The sequence below is a fragment of the Punica granatum genome, unplaced genomic scaffold, assembly GCF_007655135.1.
Source record: "Punica granatum isolate Tunisia-2019 unplaced genomic scaffold, ASM765513v2 Contig00046, whole genome shotgun sequence".
Classification (NCBI taxonomy): domain Eukaryota; kingdom Viridiplantae; phylum Streptophyta; class Magnoliopsida; order Myrtales; family Lythraceae; genus Punica; species Punica granatum.
The window spans coordinates 25,524-45,258 of NW_022204056.1; the positions used below are offsets into that span (position 1 = coordinate 25,524).

The 19,735-nt window shown below is 38.3% G+C and overlaps 2 protein-coding genes and 1 long non-coding RNA gene across 4 annotated transcripts; all 3 read left to right on the top strand.

Moving 5' to 3' along the window:
• The first annotated feature begins 163 nt into the window (after positions 1-163).
• On the top strand, positions 164-4,262 carry LOC116189878. Of its 2 annotated transcripts, XR_004152501.1 has the most exons (3): positions 165-445; positions 2,880-2,941; positions 3,173-4,262. It is a non-coding gene; the product is annotated as an uncharacterized LOC116189878 (long non-coding RNA). The 2 variants fall into 2 exon arrangements; XR_004152500.1 differs by having other exon boundaries at positions 164-2,941.
• A 5,306-nt stretch (positions 4,263-9,568) lies between these two features.
• LOC116189881 (protein PHLOEM PROTEIN 2-LIKE A8-like) lies at positions 9,569-10,234 on the top strand. Its single transcript, XM_031519617.1, has 3 exons — positions 9,569-9,850; positions 9,938-10,107; positions 10,192-10,234. Exons 1-3 carry the CDS (start codon positions 9,569-9,571, stop codon positions 10,232-10,234), a joined length of 495 nt encoding a protein of 164 aa, XP_031375477.1.
• Positions 10,235-11,633: 1,399 nt separating this feature from the next.
• LOC116189882 (leucine-rich repeat-containing protein 40-like) lies at positions 11,634-13,565 on the top strand. Its single transcript, XM_031519618.1, has 2 exons — positions 11,634-12,027; positions 12,129-13,565. The coding sequence occupies exon 2, from the start codon at positions 12,764-12,766 to the stop codon at positions 13,331-13,333; it is 570 nt and encodes a 189-aa protein (XP_031375478.1). The 5' UTR covers positions 11,634-12,027; positions 12,129-12,763; the 3' UTR covers positions 13,334-13,565.
• Positions 13,566-19,735: the final 6,170 nt, after the last annotated feature.

Below are 19,735 nucleotides of genomic sequence, written 5' to 3' on the forward strand. Positions count from 1 at the left end.
GACCCGTTGCTAACAAGCATCACTGGAACGTCAGAGTGGCTGAAAGAAAGGGCAAAAAAAAAAAAGAGGTTGCAAAGGGCCCCACGTGGCCCAAGACTCTTTCCCCTTTTTTCCTGAGTTTCCACCGCCATTGACTTCTTTCTTTTGCTTTTTCTTGTTTTGTTTTGGGCTATGGGGGGTGTTCTTCGAAAAAAAAGGAAGAAGGAAACAGAGCAAAACCAGGGGAAGAGAGAGAGAGAGAGGGAGAGGGAGAGAGAAAATAGGATGAAGTGGGAGGAACCTGCAGAAGCAGAGGAATCTCCGTGCATGTCCCTGAAAGCCCAATCCTGTGGTCACCTGTTTCCTTTCCAACCTCTCTTTCTCGGAGATTTTGGTTATAGGTTTGAAGGTTAAACTATTTGAGGAAGTTTCATGGGATTTATTTGCATCTAAGACTTGAAACGAGGTAGATTTCTCCAAATTAGTCGAGTTAGCCAATATACTTAAATTTTTGTGTTTTGCTTGCTTGAGGCTTGACTTGTGTGAAAATTAGTTAAATTTGATGAAGCTAGTGAGTCTTACGAACTTGAATGGGTATAGATGTGGTCGTGAACTATGTATAGTTCCTCACGGTTGAGTTTGCTTGATTTTAGATTGTTGCACTTGAGTTGATAGTTTTCTTGGGTTGGACAGGATCAAGTTTATTTTTCTTGCCTAGACAAGTTTTGGGTTGAGCTACTTGCTTATTGCCTTGAATAAATTCTGAAATGAAATAAGAGGAATACGAAATGAAATTGAGCGCAGAGTGAGTGGTCAACTATGGTCAAGATTGATGAAATTGCATTGGGGAACTTTTAAGATACTAATGACGGTTATAAAATGTCAAATAAACTAACTAATGGCAAGATGTATAGTGAGCTAATATTTAGGTGGTGGAATTGGCTGTGATGGCAATGGCAGCAGGGAATTTCATTTTGTCTTGAATTATTAAGCATTTTTTTCCAGTGACGATTGATTATCTATCTATAAGTTGGAGCCCATGCGTTTTAACGACTTTTCTTTGAGGATGATGGGGTCCCATTTGTCAGTATGAACTTGGTAAATATGGAGTACGAACTTGATATAACTTAAAGATTGTCATGCTTATGGGATATAGAGACCGAAGAGGCAATAGTTGCAGAGCATTGATGAAGGGGTTGAACTTATATACTTAGTTGTATTCTTCCTATACGATTTGGGTTAGTTAGTTGAAGTAAGTGAGTTTTTCATAGCTTAAGTACGGGTGTCTAATGAGTTTAGTGAAGTTAGAGTTATCTCTTGTTAGAGTGAATTTAGTCATGTCTAGAGCCGAAGGAATTCGATTAGATGAATTTGATTGAGTTTTCGAAGTTTTGACAAAGGATTCGAATTTACATTCTTAATTTATACTTGACAATTTCTATTGATTGCAATTGTTTGGGTGAAAGTTTGATCATGGGGGTAGAGGAAGTTTTATTTTTAATGTTCTCATTCGTAGATTAATGGGGGACTTGTTTAGTAAAGTATTCCTCTGCTTTATGTAAAGTGGGAACAATAGTTTGACAGAACTAACATGTATATTATGATATTATTTTGCATATTAGGTGATATTTTATTATTGTAATGGATAGGGATCGAGGAGACCGAATATCTGGATTCTAAAGGCTCGAGCCAGTGAACTATTCTTTTGGGAATTATCTGTGAATACTTCATTGCATTGTGAAATGATATATATATATATATATATATCTGTGTGTGTGTGTATATATGTGAGTACTCTATTCCCTTGTAAAATGATGTATTATATATATATATATATATATATATTATCTAAGAAGAATATTGTGATAGTTAGATATTAAGAAATCGGTCTTGCTAGGTTGTGTGAATTGATGTGGGAGATATTGCCCTTTTTGTTTCACTTTGACATGTGATATGTGGCGTGATAGTATGTATATGTTGATTATATAGAAGATATGTGATGATATTGTGATAATTTGGAAATAGGAAATTGGGATGGATACATGAGGATGCTAATTGTGTATGGGATGTGTCATGTGAATATGCTCCCATTGGAATGTGATTGAGATTGCGCTTGTGTATAATGCTATATGAGGTGAGATGGCATGGTTGCGATTGTTTATGCTTGTGATTGTTATTTGATTATAGCCATGGGACCGCTGATCCGGCGGTATATAAATAGGACGCCTAAACCGCTGATCCGACGGGATACAAAAAGGGATGCCTAGATCACTGATCCGGCGGGATATAAAATGGTCGCCTAGACTCCTCCTATCGGAGGATAATGGACAGTCCCCGCTTATGAGACATGGATATTGGGAGTTGATGATGATATGAATGAGATGTGTGGGTCACGGTACCGTCATAACTCTGTTGCTAGAAAATGCAACCCTATGGCTATATTGATTGGTTGTGTTGTATATTAGTTGTCTGGTATGTTTGTTGGTGATGTGATGAGTGTTGAGATTGTCTGAAGATGTTCTGTAAAAGCCGTGTTGTTGCTAGAGTTTAGTCTGTCAAGTGATTGTGTTGTGAATTTCTATGGAATGCTGATGAATGGATATTTGATGTTTACGTGATATTGGATGTTAGGGAAATGGTTGGAAGAGTTGTGTTTGTATTTCTTAGTAGAACCTAAATTTAGTTACTATATTGGATATAATTATTAATATAGTTGTGTGTGTGTATATATATATACCGTATATGTGTGCGATGAGTTGATAGTTGGATTCGATGTGACTGTATTATTTATTTGAATATTTGGTGGGTTGCAATTAAATATTTATTTAATAATAAGTCATTTTGCTTTGAAATATAGTATTCACTAAGATGCAGCACACGCCCTGCATATATTTTTCCAGATAAGCTTCTAACTGCGCGGAAGAACCACTTTTTGATATCGGGGATCAGCTCGGAGAACTAGGTAGGGACTTTGGTTATTTGATACATATTCTTTTTGTATATAATGGATTTGAAAATGTTACGATCTGAAAATTTTGTTTAGTGTATTATCCGATGTTTAGAATTTCCTGGATTGGTTATATATATTTTGAGGATTTATGGAAAGTAGTGTTTTATGTGAATAGTTATTACGTGATAATGGATTGGAGGAAATATAGGGGAAATTTTGCTGAAATTTCGGGTCGTGACACAGGGTTGATCTCGGCTGTGACTGCCCGTTAGATGACAACAATTCTGGCTTCAGGGAGTTCCTCCATGAGCAGCACCTGCCGCTGTATCCGACATCGTCTACCTTTCTGAGGAAGATGAGGCCCCCGAGGAACCAGAGGAGGAGGGTGATTGGTGGACGACCCAGCTCCACCTCGATCTGCCATTGATTGTGCATAAGATTCCACACCGAACTTGAGACCAATCGCCTCGAATGATGAGGCCGGTTTTGGTGGCAGGGTGTCGCGACTCTGTTTCCAGAGAATTATCTCGATCAACAGGGCATGCTGATGTATACCGACATCCCCAGTGTATCCAATCCGACGAAAGATATGTTTATATGTGGAGCGGTTGATGTCCAGCCTCGACCGGCTGTTTATGGAGGGTCTAGATTCCACGCCATCATCTAGATGGATCAGCTTCTCAGAGACCTCTCCTCTGCTTGTGGATGCGTAGATGTGGCGGGGCCAACAGATTGCTGCGACCCACTCAGTCTTTTCTGGACAGATCATTGTACTCCCAAGCGATACCAGTTGATCGAGCACTCAGAGACGCAACAAGCCTTTGTTGGGGTTGGCTGCTAGTATGTGAAACACCTGGGCGACTTCCTTGCTCTCTTCCAAGAACTTGACCGCGAGGTCCTTGCCCAGAATATCGCATCCAGATGCAAAACCTAGAGCCCTGACAATGTCTTTCATCATGTTTTGGCAGTTGGTGCTCCAAAGGTCCCTGAGTTGTTACTGCAATTCGACTTCCGGAACACAAGCAATGGTGGCCTCAGAATATTCAAGGGTGGAAGTGGTATCCTTTTCAAGTGTCCTAAGTCTGATGTAGTCCGGGATTTTATAGTTGGGTGTGGACCCCGAGCGTCATCGAGACCTGCTGGAACTGGACCACCTGGTTTTGAGGTGGTTGAGGACAACTTTAGATGATAGACTGACTCAATCAGCAAGTTCTACAGTCCTAGTAGTATCTCTAGATAGAGCTAAATTGCTAATCTCTGTACCCGTCATGAGCTAATTGTAATCTCTGCTTGCTTAGTTTATGAAGGCAATTATAAAATTCTTTTCGCATTTCGGGTGGTGTCTGTTACCTTTGTCTATTAATCATTCATGCTTTTATTGATTGTTGATGTTGGTCCTTTTCCTGAAGAAGTTTTAGATCATTCGAGGTAGAATTTGTTTCATTTCTACAACTACATTGCATTCGGCTTCTGATGATAGATAGTTACCCATAATTACCCCCCAATCCGATTTGTTTTATAGTGTTGGGCCTGTTGGCACCAAAATAAAGGCTCGGTCGGATCACTTAACGAAAGAAACACAGAAGACACTACAGACCTTGGATGAAACTGTTGAAGCTTTGAGCGAGACTGTGTTACTTCTCTCATCGAGCACATCATGGGCAGCGAACAACCGACATGGTTCTGTCAGGACGACTGGCTCCCCTCGGGTCCCTTGATCAATAAAAATGCAATTGAGATTGTGGAGTAAGGTTCTGGTATGGGACTACAGGCCATAGTTATTGACTGGTTGGCAGTAGCCAACGGTTCCCCACTGATTGATCCTAGGAGTAAGAGGAATCAATGTCGATTAAGCTCTTGTAGCAGATGGGCATTTCGGAAAAGAAATGCAGAATCGCATCAGTGATGTCCTTACCAATCTCTAGCCATAAACGTCCTTACTAAGGACCATTTTGCTTGGATATTTTCATTTCAAAGGCCTCGGTGCATGAGTGCATTGTCCACAGGGTGACGAGCAAGGTTGTCGAGCTCGATCTCTTAGGACATGAAATTCGATCTGACCTCAACAAGAAAAGGGGAGGTGTTGGAGGCGAATCTTGGGTCGTGCTACGGGCTATCACTGAGAATGGCATCAAAATGAAGTTGAAGATCAAACAGAGAAATCAAAAGGGGGGGAACTATGTGATTTCATTTTCTTCGTTATATAGGCAGCAATCAGATAACTGTGGCATATATTACAGAAGAATTTTGTTTTGGCATCACCGATGTCCCTGAACACCAACCTGTACGGTCACATTGCATCCCGAACAATGGAAACAAAATATAATTAAGCAGAATTGCAAACAGGATAGTCCGAACTCCGGAAAATCATTGTCCTTTTGCAATGCTGCCTCGACCTTCAACTTATTGAGCGACAAATTGATCTGTTATTCTCGCATAATCTCGTGATCAGTTGGTCAGAAGGTAGGCTGCAGACAACAAGCATAGACCCCCTCCACAACGTCGTAGCATAGCATGATGCCACACTGGTCTACTGATCCACCCATGAGCCGGGATAGGCATGTCATGAACATAGACAGGTTGGTAATTCCTATCTCTTATCGTCCTGCTTCCATTGGTCCCTTTCCAATCATGGATTCTGCTTGATGTTGGTATCTCAGTCAATTGTTGCTTGGAAAGGTTATGCATGACACCTTTGTATGGAAATGGGCGTAGACCTTAATAAGAGCTTATTATCTTAAGCTTATTTCATGGTTTGGCTTCGTATCTCGTTATATTTCGTATCATACTATATTAATACTGGACATGCCTCGTGTTCATTATGTGACAATATGATGCGAGACACCTCGAACATTTCGTCTAGGCTTTCACGTACAATGATCTGATCTCCTTAAATTGCAGCAGATGAGAATGCAAGATCATAAGTTTGCCCATTAATGGCCTTTATACATCGCAGAAGTCTGCATATTCGAATGAGTCCTGCTTCATTTTTGCTGATCATCAGTTCTATGAATCCTAACTCAAGAATCATGCTCCGCTAAAAATTTCAAAACCCAGTGCAGAGATCGGAGACCATGCTCGCACTTTTTATGTTGTGATTCTGCTCTCTCCCTGTGGTTGAGTATAGATATTTCCAATGTCAGAGCCATGCGCACATTTCTTTGCCGTCTTCAATAACGGGTTTCCAACTACTGTAGCTCGATCGAAGTTCTTTTAGGATTGATATTTTGAGTTCCGTAAGGAGCATTGTTATATCCAGAATTGTAACCATGAGGAGTTCTTGCGGCCTAATCTTTATTGCCAATTCTCGGCTTGCCGTTCAAGGCTCTGTTTTCTGAACCGGGCATTATTCCCGTTGAAGTTTCTGTTTTCTAAACCGGCCATTATTCCCGTTCAAGTTTCTGTTTTCTGAACCGGCCAGTTTAAAGCGTCATAGCTTATCTTAAGCCTGTCTTGAACCTTCTCCAACAGTCATGGTTGCATTGCCCTAATGTACTGATCTCTCTCTCTCTCTCTCTCTGTGAGTGAACACACTTCCCGAATGTACCGGTCAGTTACTTCTCAAAAGGAACTGATCGACCCAGAAGGAGCCTTATTGTGGAAGAGAAGGATAATGACGAAAGCAACCATCGAATGTTTCAATTTTACTTTAATTTATCAATGATGGAGATCACTATCTTTTTTCTAGATGATATAGCTTTTGAGGATTTTGCTTCTCCCTAAAGTTTAAGAATATATCATGGCATAAAGTGAGAGAAATAAGGAGGAAAACAGGTGTAGTCCACTTGTGAGAATAAAGAAAAGAAAAGAATTTGAAAGGCATCTTCATATCAATTAGTTAGAGAAAATATATTAGATTAATCCGCTGCTATAAATGAATCAACCAATGATAAGGTTGTTCGGTTGATTGTCCAGTCACCACATCGATCTATCAAAGATAAGATTTTCTTCTCTCTCTTTGTAAAATCGAGTGATGTGCTATAATAGGAGAGATTTTCCTTGGCCCTGATGGAGGGGCTGTCAATACAAAAATTCCCCCGTTCTGATTTGTGGATGCTTAGAAAAGTTGGGATCCGGTTGATACATGAGTTTCTCTTCTAACCACTAGACCAAATTTCTTGGGGTTGCTGATGTTGGCACTCACGCCTCGCTTAGAAAAGTTTTTAAACTTTTAAACTTTTATAATATTTTCTACTCAATAGATGAGTATTTTTTAAATAGATATTGATATCATAGAATGTTTTTTGAAAATTTAAAGAAGATTTTATTTACATAATATTTGATCATCTGAATTTTTTATTTAAATTAAAATCTAATCTGATCAATAGTAATATTAAGATAAATAAATTTTTATACGTATGATATAACTTTTTTCTGCATAACGAATTTCAAGTTCGACATGACAAATTAATAGTTTGATTTAAGTTTAATCAGTTACAACCTCAAATTTAATCCAATAAACACAAGGAAAATCCCTCTAGTTGTCTTCGCTTATCCTAAACATTGTTAAGAGAGTCCCTAGGACTTGATGTCGAAACTTTGTGATTAGTCTTCGTTTGATGTCTTCGTGTTAGTGGATCTCCGGGCTATGTGCTTGTTTGGAGACTTTTCTTCAAACACGGACACCTTTAAAAATCGTCAGGCCATGTGTGCATGATATGATCAATTGTGAAGCTTGCCAAGGTCTTTGCAACTCTATCCTCCATTCTTCTTATACTTCGTGTTCTTCTTTTGAATGCAAAGCAATCTTGCGACCTTTGATCTTCTAGCATTCCTTTAATTTGAAGAGCACTCAGCTCTCCAGAAGGGACCTTGTGTGAAGAACGAGAGCTCCTATTTATAGGTGTGGAGGAGGGAGCCATCAATCCTTCTGCTTACATCCCATTGGTTGATCCAAAGTTTCTTGTCTAATTTGGACCATCAGTGTATTTCTTCTCGGAAGACATTTCCAATTTTTGTGAAAAAAATGTTCTCCCAATTACTCCAGAGTACCATACAAGACTTTTTAACTTATTTGATTTCCATGTATACATAGATCTAGACATATTTTGTATGCACAGAATATTATCCCCTTTTTTTTTGGCAAATCTTCTATTTATTACTACTAGAATAATTAATTTCTAGTAATAATAATTTAATCCTTTATTGATTGTTAAAAAGAGTCAAGGTGTTAATTCGTCATTGGCTGAAATTTTTAGCGGTCTACATATATTTTTTTTTACTTCTTATCTGAAATTCTTTTAATATAGTCATATATATATATATATCTATATAATATATTGATTGTAAATTATGATTTATAATAGTTTAAAACAAGCATATATGATATATAATAAAATTAATAAAAGGAAAAAAAAAAGACATTATGTTCTATCTCGTACAATGCACGGTCTTTTCAACTAGTTTCTACATATTTTAAAATATAAAAAATTTATTTTCAAAACAACTCAAAAACCCACTAAAACTTTATTAAGCAACCGTGCGTTCATAAGGCATTTGGTCAAGCCCACCACAACTCTACCTTATATCGCTGGAATTTCCCATTAAAGAGAAAAATGGGAGATTGGGAGGAGTGAATCTAGCAATGGTGGCTCCAATCCGGACTACCACCGCCGCAGAGGAAGCTATAGGGGAGCATTGAGGTCACAGACGAGCACATAAGCTATTGATGACCTCGTCTGGGCCAGCGATGACTGGGATCAGAGCCTCCACCACTCCCAATCTCCCTTCTCTCTAATCAAAGAGATCGATCTCCCTCCTCCCTCCCTCTGCTCAGATCAATCTCAATCTACCCCTTTTTAAAAAAAATATTTTTAGAAATTTATACAAAAAATAAAATAAAAATAAAAAGTGCTGGATGAAAATAGAGTTAAGCACAATATTGGGCTAACACAAAAATATGTTATCAAAGAATTTTAATTCTTGTGTACTTACTTTTATGCTGGATAATTCTTGTCTACTTACTACACCAAACAATTTCTACTTAATCTTTTAAGCACTTATTCTAGTAAGTACTTAAAATTTCATCACTTACATTAAATACTAAAATTTTTAAGTCTAAACAAACACAAGATTAGTTTTAGGCAGACAGTTAAGCTACAAATTAACTAATTTGGATCCTTGTGTTGGATGACCAATAATGACATGTAAAAAAACATAATCGAGCGAAATTGCCTAATACCAAGATCTAGCACCAGCCAAATAGGCACTTTATCCACGGTCGATATATTGGCCAACTTGAATTGCCTATTGTTTCATTCATCATAACATAACAGCTGACTAATCTTCTAGGACTAGCTCTGACATTGTCGTGATTTCCAAGAAATTGCTCAGCTGCTGCATCATCTCACAACCAGCAATTTCTAGGAAATGGTTTCGGCCAAAATGCCACAATTTGTCAAAAGTAGGCTACACGTTTTCCTTTCTCCTAGAACGAACAGCAGATGAAGAATAAAGGACTTTATTTGCTATCTTGAAACACTTTGAAAAAGACGCGTTTCCTTATCAAATTTTCCTCTCTCTCTGTGTCTATGTCTCTGTAGTAATCATGCTTTCATCTTGACTCTGAACTCCTCCGGCCAGCCAAAAGTCTTCTTCTCAGTATCTCTTGAGTGAAAACTGAACACACGGATCTTGGTGATGGCTCCAAAGAGGGAGAGAGCACCATTAGAAACAATCAACCAGGTTTTCCCGAGCTTCAAAGGACCCGACACCCGTCAGGGGTTCACGGATGTCCTGTACCATGCCCTCGTAGATGCAGGAGTTCGCGTCTTCAGATTCGATGAGGAGATCTGCAAAGGCGAGGATATTGGTGAGGAAAAACTAAGAGCTATCCAGGAATCCGGGGTCTTCGTGCTGATCTTCTTCATAACCTATGCTTCAAGTAAGTGGTGCCTGATGGAAATGAGCCATGATGCAGCAGTCCAAGAAGATTTTTAAATCGGCAGGGAAAAAGGAAAGTATGAGTTAACAAGTTCTCTAATAAGACTTTTACCCTCTATCCTTCAGTTCCCATCCCTTGATTTTTCCAGCTTCTCGAAGAGCCATTTGCCACTGCTTCACGACTTCAGGAGCAAACTTCATCTCGAGGAGCCATTTGCTCCTGAAGTCGTGAAGCAGTGGCAAATGGCTCTTCGAGAAGCTGGAAAAATCAAGGGATGGGAACTGAAGGATAGAGGGTAAAAGTCTTATTAGAGAACTTGTTAACTCATACTTTTCTTTTTCTCTGCCGATTTAAAGTTTTTGCCATCATCTGTACACAGTTGTTCCTCTTCTGCTTCTGAGATTCGCAGAACATCACAATGAAGATGTTAAGCTCTTACCCATTCAATTTTAGCTCTCTAATATTCTAGTGAACAAAGCAAATCAGGTTTATATACTTACAAATTTACATGTTTGGAAGCCATGGAGAATTTGCCAAGTCATTTGCTAGAGAGGTTTCCATGAAGTTGAAGGTGAAACACAGAATTGTGACTGACTATTTAATTCAAAGGGAAAATGTAATGGAGGCTCTCATGAAGCTGTTAGACATTGAATCATCTAATGTACGCTTTGTTTGGGCCCGGGGGCCCTGGGATGGGTGGGATTGGCAAAACTACTCTCGTCAAGGATGTTTTTATTAAGCTTAGTGATCAGTTTGATTGTCGTGGCTTCCTTGCTGATGTTCGAGAATCAAGCTGGCAGCATAAGGGTATTGAACATTTGCAGAAACAGTTGTTGGGCAGTCTTGGTCTCGGATCAGGGGAAATCACGGATGTGGATGATGGGATCATGAGGATGAGAGAAACTCCACCACGGAAGAAAGTTTTAATTGTTCTTGATGATGTAGATCACAGGAAGCAGATCCAGAATCTAGCAGGGGATGCTAGTTGGTTCGGTTCTGGAAACAGAATTATTATCACTGCCCGTGACCCGCATGTTCTAGTGATCAAACAACAAAGAGTTCTCCAATTTGGAAGTGGAGGAAATGAAAACTGAAGAAGCTCTTCGACTTTTCAGCAGGCATGCCTTTTATAAGGACTCCCCTCCTTATGACTACCTCAGTCTCTCAGAGGAGGCTGTTGCAAGCACGCAGCAACTTCCTTTGGCTTTGGAAGTCATAGGTTCGCTTCTTTGGGAGAAGAGCCGTAAAGATTGGATTGACATAATCAAAAGGTTGAAGAAAGTACCTCATCCAGATGTCCAAGAAAAGCTAATGTTAATTTGGATGCTAGGACAAAAGAGATTTTTCTCGACATCGCATGTTTTTTCATCAATTATGACGAAATATATCCAACTTACATGTGGGAAGCTAGAGGCTTCAATCCAAATATGGGACTGGAAGTGCTCGTCCAACTGTACCTGATAAAAATCATTATAGAAGAGGATATGTCTGTATTGCGGAAAAAATTATGGATGCACCATCAGCTGCGGGACCTTGGAAGGAAGGTCATCACTGATGAGAATTTCCAGGACGTTATGAGTGCAGCAGACTGTGGATGCCCGAGGATGCTTCAGAAGTGCTCCAGCAAGATGAGGTAAAAAGAGATCGGGGAAAGGGAAATAACCTTCGATGCAATTTCTGAATAAAATCCGTGCTTTGCCTATGCAATATTGGTTTTTTGAAATGGCTACATGTTTTATGACATAATGGAGTAACAGCTCCTCTAATATATTTTTGCAGTTGATTTGGATTTCTTATATGTTCTCTCCTCACTGATTTTGATATTCTTCACAGGACAAAGAAAAATCGAGATCCTGTGTATTTGCTCAGGCTATCGCGGCAACTGCTGATCGCTTCTGGCTGCCTTACCCTTGCACCCGAATTCCAAGTCCGGTGGTATTCGCTACGATGTTTCAGAAGATGGACATGAACCTGCGGACGGATACACCTTCACGCAGAAAGAACTTTCAAGTCTTCGAAAATTGAGATATCTTGAATGCTCTGGTGCAAACTTTTCGGGACACCTGAAGCATTTCCTGCCAAAGTTAATGTGGCTTTGTTGGCGAAATTGTGCCGGGGAATTCACAGGAACTGATTTATATTTGAGGAATCTCGTCATTCTTGGCCTCCCGTGGAGTTCCATAAGAGAAACGTGGGGTGTATGGAGCCAGATTGGGTAAAGTAACTCATATAATAGTCAGTGCATCCACTCATTTCGTCTCCTACAATGAACGTTGCCCATCTGACCTGTCCTTACGATTTTCACTTGTTTTGCAGACGGGGAACAAATTGAAAGCTCTCGACCTTACAGGATGCAAGAACTTGAGAAAAACACCCAAGTTCTCTAGGTACCGCGGTCTAGAGAGGTTGATTCTTGCAAAATGCACGAACTTGGTTGAAATAGATCCATCAATCGGTGAGTTAAGAGTCCTAAAACACTAGGGTCTCATGTGTTGTCATTCTCTGAAAGGCTTGCCAGAAGAGTTATGTTGTTTAGACAGACTCGAATGTCTCTGCTTTGTTTCAACATGGTCTGGCACTAATTTCAAGATCCCAGAATTAATTGGTAATCTCAAATCTTAGATGCTTCTTGAGATATCTTGTGCAGAAACCAGCAAGATACCGAAGTCCATTGGTATGCTTGTGAGACTTCGGTGCCTATCATTGATCGGCTGTTCTGGAAGGAAGAGACTTCCAGAATCACTTGCTGATATGAAATCATTGATCAAGTTCGATCTTTTATCGTTAGACATTGTCGAATTACCCCGAACAATTGGAGGACTAGCGAAACTTGCGTACCCGTCTTTAGAGGGCTGTCGAGAGCTGAAGAAGCTTCCATAATCAATTGGGGATTTGAGATCACTGGCTGAGTTGAATCTAACGTTTTCAGGAATTACTGAACTAATCCAAAGATGCTGAGAAGCATCTGGATGCCACAAAGTAAGATTAAGGAGTTGCCAACCTCCATCGGGATGCTGAAGAGGCTTGAAGAGCTGAATGCTGAGGGGTGTGAATTACTCGCAGAGATTCCATCAACAATCAAGTGGCTTACCTGCTTGAGGGTCTTGAATTTAGAAGGAACTTGCGTCTCTCAATCGCCACCAAAGCTTCCGACCAGTTTGACTGAGCTATATGTCTCATCAACTTCACTGCAAATAGTTCCAAAACTCCCGATGTTGCATAATTTAGTTGGATTGGTTCTATCAAATGGAAATTGTTTTGGTGAATCAGGCCAACTACGACCTTCGAAGTTGCAGGGGATTGGGAATCTATGCGGTCTGGAGGAGTTGAAACTGAAGCTTAACATCACTTCCATTTCTGAAGAGTTCAGCTCCCTTTCTCAGCTACAGAGTCTTACTTTGGAGTGCCCAAATTTGCAGTCTCGCCCACCTCTTCCATCTAGCTTGTCAAAGTTGATTCTAGAAAGCCTCAAGAAAAGGACCAAACTGCCACGACTTTCTAATTTGAAAAATCGTTTCTAGGTTAGAATTTCGCGATTGCTCCGTGGAAGATGACACTGTTATATATCTTAGAATCCGAGAGTTGGACTCCTTGAGTCACATCTCTTTCGAGTCTTGCAAATTTAGGAATATGAACGAGATTTGCCTGCCAAAATTTCTACGTAACTGGATATAAATTCATGTCAATCTCTCCTGACTGTATCCGCCCTATCACATCTAAACAACTTGGAAATTTTGTCAATTTCTTGGGCAACAGAGCTGGTCGAGATCCGGGAGCTGGGGGAGTTAGAATCCTTGCAATCGTTATATATTGGGAGTTGTCATCGCTTGGAGAGATTGGAGAACCTGTAGAAGTTGAAAAAGCTAGAAAGTATCGGAATGTTCTTTTGCGAGAATTTCAGAGGCATTGACGACACCAGCTAATTGGAATCTCAGGAATCCGGGATGTTTGGTTTTGAAAAATTTTTTAAATCAACTATGCCTTTAATTCAATAATACAATTATTACTTTTTCACTTTTATTCAATTTTTTTTAACCATTCAATTCAATTTTTAATATTAAATTTTCTAAACTATTTATTATTTTTTTTCATAATTCAACAATGCAATCATTATTTTCTCTCAACTATTCATTACATTTTCATACTTATTCTCATAATTCAATAACACAATCATTACAAATTAATTAAATCAAAACTTAACTCTACTCAACTCTAAAACCAAACACACTATATTCTGCTCCTGAAATGTATCAAACTTCCTTCATTCATCCAGACTTGCTGCGTAGTGAACCAGAATGTCGTGCAAATAAGTACTCATGAGGACGTGCATGCATGGGCAGTTTTGACATATTTAATACTCCTAAAGCTGAAGATGTTGAATCAGTTTTAAGATCACTAGTAGAACTCATATATCCACCAGTAGAACTCGTCCGTTCATTCTCTTTCTTTTGAAATTGGGATGCAGGAGAAAGAGATGAAGAAACCGGGGTCATTGAAACCACGCAAATTAGGACATCAAAGTCTATGGAATGAATTTTTGAAAGATCTGCCCAATTGACGAGTGTCATAATTTTTTTTTTTTTCATATATGTTGGAGCAACTTGAGCGGAATCTACACGCCCGACTTTCCGAGTTGGCTGCCAACTATGTTCGACTTCACGGAGGATGATCCGCCATTCAATGTTACGGTGCCGATCTAGGGGACAATGTTGAAAATGTTGAACTACAATAAAGAAGTGGAGATTACATTTCAAGGGACTGAAACATTAAACGCATCTGAGGACCACCCGATACACCTGCATGAGTACAGCTTCTATGTGGTAGGGTCAGGCATTCGAAACTTCAACAACGTGACGAACCCGTTAACTTATAGTTTCGTTGATTCGGTGTAGTTGAATACAGTCAGAACTCCAAAGTTAGGATGACTTACCGTAAGATTCAAAGCAAACAATCCCGGTTAGTCTCATCACTTTTCTCAAGCAGATAATCAGTTAATTAGTTAAGCTTTATATTTAGGGGGTGATTATAATAATCTATACATCTATTATTTCTCCACAATTAAGTTCTAAAAGTACCTTTCAATTTCACATAAAGTTACATACACACCCTTGCCTTACATGTGACGAAAGACGCATATCAATTCTCTTTCCAACCTTATATTTGGTGTCTCCTCGCTTATGCACAAACAACTATGGGCTCCAGTTTAAGCATTTACGCCCAGGATCAGTTCCTTTCTCTATTCCTAGCATGCCCCGTTATAATCTATATCACATATATACGTGTATGAGTTATAAACAAATATGTGAAGATTATGATTTATGATATCAAAACTTTCAATAGAAGCTTCAAAAGATAAATTAATCAAAGAGTATAACAATTAGGTCTTTCCGAAAAAAATTTGAACTGCATTCCGCACGTGAAGACAACATCCATCGTATCTTTTCAGTTACACGTCTATCTCTCTAAGAATACATTTTGAGAAAGGAGTTGCAGGTTCATTTCTCATGGTGGGATTAGTCGTATCTATTTATTAACTATTATGATTTCTATTTCGTTGTATTAAGTACATGAGCATTCCTTTGTAACCAGAAAAAAAAATACATTTTTGCATGCCTTTTTCCTTTTTCGTGCTGCGTCAACCTCATCCCGTGCACCCTCTACTTCTGACACTGCTAATCACGGCAACCATCTATTGCAGGGGCGGAGCCATTAAGGCTCCAGGGGGGGCAATTGCCCACCTGACTTTTCCATTTCTTAAAAATTTCACATATAAATTTGTAAAAATTTCAACTTTTGCCCCTAAAAAACCATCAATGCCCCCCCTGAATTATTTTATTATTTGACTTTTGCCCCAAAACTTTTAATTCCCCCCCCCGAACTTTATTTTTGGCTCCGCCCCTGGTCTATTGCGGCTCCATCTCATGGCATCAACCGCATCCCGCTGAGGCTACTGTCCAGCGCCGACACTGTTGTCTTGCTGCTGCGCCCCTGTCGTCAAGAGGTACGTTTCCTAAGAATTGCTATTTCTCTCAAAGTTGACATCCACCATGCCTTCGTCTTCATATAAAATTGAAATGAGTTAGTGGACAAATAAAACACATTGTACAATAGCTCTTTTCAGATAAGACAAGGAGATATTGAATCATTGAACCTTAAGATTCTTCCCCCCTTTTTTTTTGTAGTTGGAATTTGTCCAAGATAATTTCTCTAATTAAGTTATTGTTTACTGATATGATAATTTTAGTGACACTAACCTTCTCCACCCATTGCTCTGCACTCCCCACTAAATTGTCACACCTCCTCTAGCTAGCAGTTCATGCCTTTTCTACTAAAGTCGCTATCTTCCCTTCTCCACGCAGGGTCGTACATTCGTGAGATTGGAAACCAGTTTAAGATTTCTATAATCTTCTCCGAGCAACGCTCCCAGGCTGTCTTACCCCGTGAGCAGCATGGGTTTCTTGGATCAAGCTACTAGGAGAGGGTAGGGACTAAGACATGATCTTACAGAATTCCGACTCTGCCCATACGCCTTCGGGCCATAGAAGCCGCAATGAGATCAAGTCTAGTCCCCATGACGTGGACCATAACAGTCTTCCATCTATTGGCAGCAACCTTATATGGGGGCCACTACAAGTCTACCTTTTAGTGACAAATAATATTAAACTAGTCAATGAAAAGACTTCCATTAGTGACAACATGTGATCGATTATGATTATTTTTAAAATACTGATAATATTTATTAGGGGCATTTTCTTTTCTTTTTTTTATAATAAAGAGTTTATTCTCCCCGGATCCATGAACACCCTACAAGTCCGTGGATACAAGTAAATCAAGCACATGTATGTGTGACCTCACTAAGGGCTACACGCACAAGAATGGATTCAAACCTACGACCTTGTAAACTACTCACAACGCGTATGCACGTCCTAACCACTTGCGCTAATTCTTAGGGTTTATTAGAGGCATTAATTATATGTGCAGTTAGTTTGTCAAATAATAATAATAACATTTATTAAGGTCATTAATTATATGTGTAGTTAATCTAGCATCCTACTTGTGCATTGTATGGATTTTAATTTCATACGCCTATTACATCTTTTATAATAATTATCTGTAATTTTAATAGGAGATAAATTAGTGCTTCAGACAAATAATTTTTTCAGTGATTAATTTGAAAATTCAAAACAATAATACTAATTTGAAGCAAAAGTAATTTTATATCGTTTTCTAATATTTTTTAACTAACTGTCTTATTTATTATGCATTTATTATCTTTTACTTTTTTAAGAATAATAAAAATTTTCAGTGATTGAAATTTTGAATAATAATCATAATATAGTAGACTAATTTTAAATAGTTTAGTAATAATTTTGCTATCAATTGTCTTATTTATTAATTTATTGTTAGCATCTTGCATATTCACTAAAAATACTAACCGCAAGTATAAAAACTTGATTTTGCAAATTTTTTTATTGATGTTTTGTGGTTTTCTTTTTTCATGACCTTCCATAGAGTTAATATCTTTTCTTATTTATGTTTGTGACATCTTAGCTAGCATGCATTGCATATTTATATAATCATTAATACATTGTGTAAATTCATTACAGATATTAATTTTAAGTACACTATTTTGATTTTTATATTTTTTAAATAATATTGTATGGTATTCTTACTTTGAAATGTTAAATATTTATTTTTATGCGACAATAGTTTTATACAATATAGTTTTTTAAAATCCTTTGTATGGCTAAATTAATTGTTCTTAGTGAAAAGTATTTTTTATAAACAATTATGCAACTAATAGTTTTAATGAAAATGGATTGTATATTTATTTAACTGTCAATGTTGACATATATAGTAATAGAATATATAATTAAGTTCAAAAAAACAATTTTTTTTTGCATATCTTGAAATAATCTTATTCAAATTATTTTCTAATATAGGATTGTGATAATTGATACATATACTCAAAAAGTGAAAATTCATTTAAAATTCATTTACATACTTATTTATTATATTAATATATTATTTGTATTAATAAATTGAAAAATAAGTATTGCATTTATTATGAGCATTTATTGAATTCAAGGGAGTTTTACTATATATAATTATAATATAAACATTATGCAACCAATAGTTTTAATGAAAAGGGATTGTATATTTATTTAACTGAAAATGTTAACATATATTATTGGTCTTGTCAATATCTTTCCTAAACTACCCGGATCTCCAATATATATAGTAATAGATTATATAATTAAGTTCAAAAAACAATTTTTATTTTTGCATATCTTGAAATAATGTTATTCAGATTATTTTCTAATATAGGATTGTGATAATTGGTACATATACTCAAAAAGTATAAATTAATTTAAAATTCATTTGCATACTTATTTATTATATTAATATATTATTTGTAGTCATAAATTGAAAAATAATTATTGCATTTACTATGAGAATTTAGTGAATTCAAGTGAGTTTTAATATATGGGTTTTCCTCTGTTATGCCCTAGGGCATAGGATAAGCAAACTCAAATTACCAATTTTAAACTCCAAATCATAAATGCCAAGGTTCTTTATTTTTTGTGCCTAATTTACTCTTATTCCATCTTACCTAATTAATTCTAATTTTCTTTTACCACATACTCTAGCAATTTTAGGGTTTCAGGGTTTTAGAATTTTAGGGTTTCACGGTTTTAAGGTTTTAAGATTTTATGATCACTTATAATTTCCTAGGAAATATTTTGTCTCTTTGCGAAATCATATATAGATAGAAAAATCTTATGTGGATGTTTTGAATCCTATTAAAAATAAAAGAAAAGACATTAAAATAAAAGGAAAGAGTCTGTAAGGACTCAATCCATGCTTACACTGGAACTTACACACAGAAATGGGGTTGGAGGATCCGGGTTATGGGAGCCGGATGTTTACATATGGGAAGAGAGAAGAGAAGAAGAGAGGAAGAGTGAATTATGTGTTGCGGGTGTGTGTCCCCCCCCCCCCCCCCCCCCCCCCCCCCCGATGCTGGAGGAAGAGCACTCTTATAGGCAGTGGTGGATGCCTTGTCGCTGTGCAGCTTTACACTGTGCACTCACATGCGGGGTACTGTCGAGCTCAGTGGAAGAACTGTAGCTACAGTGCCTTTTTTGTCGCAAAAGGTGACAGGAGGCTGCTTTATGTCGGGCACGCTCGCCGAAAGGTTTTTTGTCCGTTATGGTACCACTGTGAGTAGTGGTGGGACGCTTCCGGAGATTGCGCTGGTTATGTCGGGGCATAGCCTTTTGAGCCGAAAGGTTTTTTGTCCGGTAATGATCCACGTGTCTGAAACAGTGGGCGGACGCTCTCGGTTGCTGGGGCTAGCAATCATTCTGATGAGAAATCACTGTCGCCGTGATCCCTGTGGGACTCTGATGCAGACGAAGCAGTGTTCAATTCTTTGAGCTCCAGGAGGACCTGACTGAGTCGCCCTATGTAATCCTCATCAGTTTTTGCTGCTGAGAGGAAGGACGAAGCGCGGGCTTTGACCTGGAGAAAGCTTTGGTGGTCCACTTGTGCTTTGTCTGAGACAAGAGCATTTTTACGGAACCAACTGAGAACAAATTGGGAGTCAAGATGATCTACCTTCAGCTTAACCCACCATTTGCATTTGAAGATTCTGGCCAGTGTCTGCAGGCCTGTCTGTTGATCAGGCTTGTATCCGAAAGACCAATTATGAACCCATGATAATCCAAAAATATGGTAGAAATGGAAAAGCACGGGGAAAATGTTTTGATTCCCTTGAGGTTGAATCGGGAAGCGAACATGGTGTAGGCTTCATGGATTATGGGAGGCAGTATGTCTGGAATAGGACCCCAGATAGACCACCAGTGGGCGAACCAAAAGGGAAATATGGCTATATCTTTGGAATGGAAAAAGATCAGCCA

Coding starts and splice junctions, on each gene's coding strand:
- LOC116189881 (XM_031519617.1), top strand. CDS start 9,569: ATGGCTCCAAAGAGGGAGAGAGCACCATTAGAAACAATCAACCAGGTT. Junction 9,851..9,937: donor AAATGAGCCATGATGCAGCA/GTCCAAGAAGAT, acceptor TCTATCCTTCAG/TTCCCATCCCTTGATTTTTC. Junction 10,108..10,191: donor TGGGAACTGAAGGATAGAGG/GTAAAAGTCTTA, acceptor ATCTGTACACAG/TTGTTCCTCTTCTGCTTCTG.
- LOC116189882 (XM_031519618.1), top strand. CDS start 12,764: ATGCTGAGAAGCATCTGGATGCCACAAAGTAAGATTAAGGAGTTGCCA.